We start from the raw sequence: 6060 nt of genomic DNA, 5'->3' as shown, positions 1-6060 counted from the left end.
GTTAAGAAATTTCTTAAAGTAGCATTTATTCCAATCACCTTAAGCGAACGCACCATTTGATGCCCCTGTGCGTACGCTTATGTCTATAACTGTTAAAATACTTTTTCTTCTAGTGTCGTGTTAATTTTTATAACTTAACATTTTTATTAAGTTTATAACATAGGGATGGCAGATACGATAATGATCATGCGTGTGAACTTCATTAGTCTTTTGTAAAATTAGGCTTATTATTTTTACTCAACAATTCGGCAATATTTTTAGACCATTTATACTTATTGGAAAACTAATAATTTAACTGTGTTACGTTAATTTTTTGTGTTAAAATTCTAAAATTTGCATAGTTAAGGATAAAGTACTAGTATACAAAGTATAGACGGTTCAAAGTATATGATAAAATATTATTTTATTTGAGCGAAAAACTGAACTTGCATCTATTCAAGCCCATAGGATTTCGTGAAGGTTGATAAATGGCAAGTCAGAAGAAACTTGAATAAAATTTTAATAAAACATGATATTCTGATTTCGATAAATGTTATCTTGGATTAAAAAAATCTGGATACCACCCCTACTGGGAAGTATTAAATATATCTATATATATATATATATATATATATATTTATATGAACAAACTTATTTAATTTCTTTTCTGAAAAGACTACTCAGTCTTTAGATAAAGAAAAGATTTGAATTTTTAGTTACACAACTAAAACTTCATTTTTTAGCATCGATGCGAAGCTGAGAAGGTATTAATTTTAATATGATGAGTTTTTTTTTTTTGTGTCTGAACGCTCAATCACAGCTCTCGCCATAGGCGTCATTTGGGGGTGGCAAGTGGGGGCAGTTCCCACCCCTGAATTNTAGGCGTCATTTGGGGGTGGCAAGGGGGGGCAGTTGCCACCCCTGAATTTCTGGACCCAGTATTTTGCCACCCCAGAATTTTGAAGTAAAACTTAATTATTTCCAATTATCTAATTAAAAAATATTCTATACATGAAAGATTCTTGTCAATAATAAAAATGATAATAATGCGTATGCGTATCAGTCCTGTGTTCGCGTATGTAGTAGGGCGATGGTTAGCTGGCACGGCTGCGGGGAAACACCTGAGTGATGACACCGCGACTGTGTCGTAATATTGTTATTGTATATAAATATATTATGTACATATGTACAAAAAATGTTTACAGAAATAGTACCCTTATCAACGTCGCGACAACATTAACAAGCTATACTAGTTTCCTAGAAAGATTATCGGTTATTTCCATCTTAAATGGTATAGCCACTATTTTTGCTATTGAGCAGAGTTAGTTGCTAGAGTAGCTTTATGCCAGTTTTTTATTTTTGTGATCAAAGACATGGTAAGTTTATAAAATTAATTTTACAGGTTTAATTAGTTATGTATAAGTACGGTATTTTAGTTATTTATCGTATTATTTACTATTGTCAGAGCCGGCTTGGTAAAATCGGGGCAACGTGCAAAATATTTTTGCGGGGCCTATTTAGTGGTTGAAATTTTTTTAAGACCTTTTTTTTTTTTTGCTCGTCCCTCATCTGAACCGCTTTCAAGCCGGTCCTGGCTATTCTATCAAGTATTTTACATTAATAAAATTTTGTTTTGAAAGATTCTATACAACGAGCTTATATCAACTGTAATCAATCTGTTCCACACCATATAGCTACTAATTTTTCATAATAGGTATACTTATAGTCAGGCCCCCCACACGAATTTTTGAAGTACGATACTGTAAATATAGTAAATATAGTATTAGAGTATAAGGGGATATGGGCCAAATTAAATGCAGATTCAAATAAAGCAGATCAAATTAAATAAAAATCTTTATCGATCCAAGCCTACACATTTTTTTTTATCCAGATGGTTTTTTGATTTGAAATAGCTTGTGGTCTTAGTACACTAAAATTAGTTCTCAACGGATCAAAAAAATTTTGCATGCCTTAAATCCATAAATAATTCATTAAATGTCAATTTGTATTTAAACCTATTAAAATTGATTATAACTGTTATCTTAGTGTTTTTTTGTTTCATAAACTTTTTTTATCACCTCAGAAAAATTAATGTTTAAAAAAGTTTTAAACGCATTTAATTCATTCTTTTTTCCAAAATACATTTAAGTTGTAACGCAAATAAGTACATTTAGAATTGAAGACCTTGATGCGATGTAGAGAAAACATTTTTAATTTTTATGAGTATATAAAAAAATGGTTGTTGAGGTGGCAGAATTAAGTATTCCGTGTATTGAATTGGATCCTAAATAGCTGTAGTATACAAAAAATTTACAAAAATTACAATAAAACCTTACTGTGTTTATCTTTAAGAAATAAAAACTCCTAATTGTCGTCCTCCTTGTGATCATAGGTCTCATATGAAATATGCGTTACACAAGCATATTCGTAATAGTGTGTTTTCTCTATTTTTTTTGTATGATATAACTTAATTATATTATTTAATTTCATAAATTCATTTCGGCCAACTGTATTAAAGAAAAAAGACCATTTTGCCAACAAAAATTATATTTTGGGAAGGGGCAAAATGCCACCTTGCCACTTCATTACTACACCTCCGCAAGCAATCAAACAAAACAATAAACCTATTCGCAAAAATTTATAAATTTGGAATTCAAAAAGAACCTTATTTTGCTATTTGTTTTTATAGTTTTCTCAGAAAAATAAAAAAGGACAAATTCGTTGCTGTCTTACTTTAGCTCAGACCCTGCGAGTAAGAAGAAACGGTTAGAAGATGAACCATTTGATGGAGTTGCTTTGGAACATCAACCAGAAGTAGAAGATGTATTAGGCTTATCAGTCGCTCTCTCAACCACAACTTCTAAGGGTAATTCTCCTTCAAATGAAATACAGAGGCTCAGGTCTTCCTCCAGTACAACTGACCAATTAATAATTGGTCCAATTAATAAACGAGATCCTACTCATGGACCAGGTATGGCCAAGACATATTTTAAGGAAGGTTCATTTCAACCACAGGATTTAAATTTCCCTCAAGTGGACGGTAGGAAATTTAGGCCAGAGTGGTATAAAATATTTTCTTGGCTGGAATACAGTATTTTAACAGATAAAGCGTTCTGTTTTGTCTGCCGTTTGTTTTACAACTCTGAAGAAAATAATGCAGAAGATGTATTTACCCTCACTGGATTTTCCAAATGGAAGAAAGCTGTAAACGCGTTTAAGAAACACGAGAATAGCAGCTCACATAGAATTAGTAACATTAAACTCAATTCTCTAAAAGAAGCAGACAAAAGTGGCACTGTTATAGAAAAAGTACATCAGCAGTATTCAGAAGAAGTAAAAGAAAACAGATTGTACCTAGAAGCTTTGTGTGAATCGCTGATATTTTGTGGTAGGCAATCTATTGCTTTGCGAGGTCATGACGAATCTACAGATTCGAAGAATAGAGGAAACTTTTTGGAGCTTATGAAGCTTCGTTCTATAGATAACTGTGTAATAAAAAAATTCTTCATGAATAATCAAAAAAAATTTCAGTATACCTCACCGACTTTCCAGAATGAGCTATTGTCAATTATTGGGGAACAAATTAAAATGCACATTGCCAAAGAAGTTAAAGAGGCAAAGATTTTTGCCATTATAGCAGATGAGACTCAAAACATAGCAAAACACGAACAAGTAGCTATTGTCTTAAGGTATGTTAATGACAAGTTAGAAATTCATGAGTCATTTGTAGGATTTTACCGTACTAAAAGAGCTGACGGCGTTTCACTGGCCAATGAACTGAAGAATGTTTTGATTTCGCTGGACTTGAACCTAAAATACCTACGTGCTCAGTGCTATGATGGCGCCTCAAACATGAGAGGCCCATATAAAGGAGTGGCAGCTATAATTATGCAAGAAGCTCCAATGGCAATGTACATTCACTGCAACGCGCATATATTGAACTTGTGCATTGTAAGCTGTTGCACTCGTATTACTTCAATATGAAACACGTTCTTTGTACTTCAAAGTCTTTATAACTTCATTGCGAAATCAACTAAACGACATGCTGTTTTTGAAGAAATTCAAAAAACTTTTCAAAGCCATGATGGTGGAACAGTAACATTAAAATCTTTAAGTGACACTCGATGGGCTTGTCGTGTCGAAGCCGTACGCTCTCTACTAGATAATTTTGATGCCACTCTTGCAACTTTACGGGAGATTTACGAAAAAGACAATGATAGTGGTGGACAAGCCAATGCGTTATTGAAAAATATTGAGGACTTTAACTTTGTATTTGATCTTTTATTGCTCAAAAGAGTTCTATCCCAATGTGATGTACTGTCAAAAACACTTCAGTCAAGTAGTGTGACTTATGAAATTGTGAAATCTGTAAAAAACAGCACTCTTGATGTATTAAAATCCTTCAGAACACATGAATTTTTCACAAAGTTGTTTGATCACTGCACAGACATCACTGACAAGTGCGGGTTTAAAACCGCCCAACTGCCAAGAAATAGCCGAATTCCACTAAAAATTGGTGGAGGAAGTAAAACCCCATTTGAATCTGTAGAGCAGTACTACAAAGTATCAATCCTTTGGCCAGTTATTGATATCCTAATCGAGGAGATAGAGGCTATACTTCAAGAAAACATCCTAGATGTACTTAACCACTTGTGGAGTTCTAGGTGGAACCGATGTAGACACAGCCTCTGTGCAATATGTGTCTAAATATTATAATTTAGACAACGAACTTCTTCTATCTGAACTTAGATGTTTCCTTAAAATGGAAGAATCAAGAAACATATCAATTCAAGAAAGAGCTGACGTTTTTGTTCATAAATCTTTGAAAAATGTGTTTCCTATGCTTTTTGAACTTTTTCGTTTGTTTTTCACGATTCCAATGAACTCGGCTTCATGTGAAAGGTCTTTTTCATGCTTGCGTCGATTGAAAACATACACCAGAAGTACAGTTGGACAGGATAGATTATCATCTTTGGCTCTTTTAGCCATCGAAAGGAATGTAAAAGTAAACATTTCTAAAGTTATTGATGATTTTGATTTAAACCGAAATAGAAGACTTCATTTTGTATGAAAATGAATATAAACATTGATTATTATTAAAAGTTTTTTTATATTTACTTAATTTCTCTCTTTTATAATTCAATGGGTTAAATAAGGTTTAGCTAGTAAGGTAAGTGATTAAAAAATATTGTTTTAAGGTAATTATGGCCTTCCATATATGGGAGTTAGTTTAACAAATGTTATTTTTGTAAAAAAAAAAAGGTCATTTAGGCTAATTAAATTTGCCACCCCAGATAAAATATTGAAATGACGCCTATGGCTCTCGCTGGACCGATTTTAATGAATACGTCAAAAGATCCCAAATCGTATCGAGTCGAAGACGTTACCTCCAAAATATTAGAAATTTAAATATTGCTCATTTTTGACATTTTTAAAAATTTTTTTACCTAAAATTGCAATAACATTTTTAAAAATGACCGAATTAATATAATTTATTTTTATATATATACCTTAGGTATTTATCTATCATTTTATATATTTTTGAGAACATTTGACCCTTTAACAGCCTACAGGAAGGGTTTAAAAATAGTAACATAACTATTGAAAATGTTCTGGAAAGACTGATACTTTTATATATATCTTAAATTAAAGCTTATGAAATATACTTTAATTTTAAAAAAATAAATTTGACCTCTAGTTTTGTCTTTGTAGTGAAAATGACTACCGTATTAAAAAATATGCTATTTTTGTGTTAAAATTTGGGGTTTTGTATTTTATTTTAATTTAAAATACCTGTCAAGGGGAGTACACTGATTTTTATAAATATTATATAAATAAAATTGATATAGCATAGNTACCTGTCAAGGGGAGTACACTGATTTTTATAAATATTATATAAATCAAATTGATATAGCATAGAAAATTAAACTTATTTTAATTTTTTTGCTTTTTTTAAATCGTGAAAATAGCTTTAAAATTTGAACTAGATTAAATTGTCATTTTTTTCAATCGACGGAAGCGACGTACGGTTGCCAAATCGGTAAAACTTGTCTTACGCGCTTGGGGTACAAGTTTCCAACC

At 31.7% G+C, this 6060-nt stretch overlaps 1 protein-coding gene across 1 annotated transcript; it reads left to right on the top strand.

Annotated features, from left to right (window-relative positions):
• The first annotated feature begins 1025 nt into the window (after nt 1-1025).
• Nucleotides 1026-5774, top strand: LOC126909566 (zinc finger MYM-type protein 1-like). Its single transcript, XM_050692000.1, has 4 exons — nt 1026-1126; nt 2718-3468; nt 3511-3890; nt 3963-5774. The coding sequence occupies exons 1-4, from the start codon at nt 1026-1028 to the stop codon at nt 4684-4686; spliced, it is 1956 nt and encodes a 651-aa protein (XP_050547957.1). The 3' UTR covers nt 4687-5774.
• Nucleotides 5775-6060: the final 286 nt, after the last annotated feature.

The sequence above is a fragment of the Daktulosphaira vitifoliae genome, unplaced genomic scaffold (assembly GCF_025091365.1).
Source record: "Daktulosphaira vitifoliae isolate Bord-2020 unplaced genomic scaffold, ASM2509136v1 Scaffold_572, whole genome shotgun sequence".
NCBI classification, from domain to species: Eukaryota; Metazoa; Arthropoda; class Insecta; order Hemiptera; family Phylloxeridae; genus Daktulosphaira; species Daktulosphaira vitifoliae.
Note: the sequence above shows the minus strand (reverse complement) of the source record. Positions and strands in the feature narration are given on the sequence as shown.

Coding starts and splice junctions, on each gene's coding strand:
- LOC126909566 (XM_050692000.1), top strand. CDS start 1,026: ATGCGTATGCGTATCAGTCCTGTGTTCGCGTATGTAGTAGGGCGATGG. Junction 1,127..2,717: donor GATGACACCGCGACTGTGTC/GTAATATTGTTA, acceptor GTCTTACTTTAG/CTCAGACCCTGCGAGTAAGA. Junction 3,469..3,510: donor TTCGTTCTATAGATAACTGT/GTAATAAAAAAA, acceptor AAAAAATTTCAG/TATACCTCACCGACTTTCCA.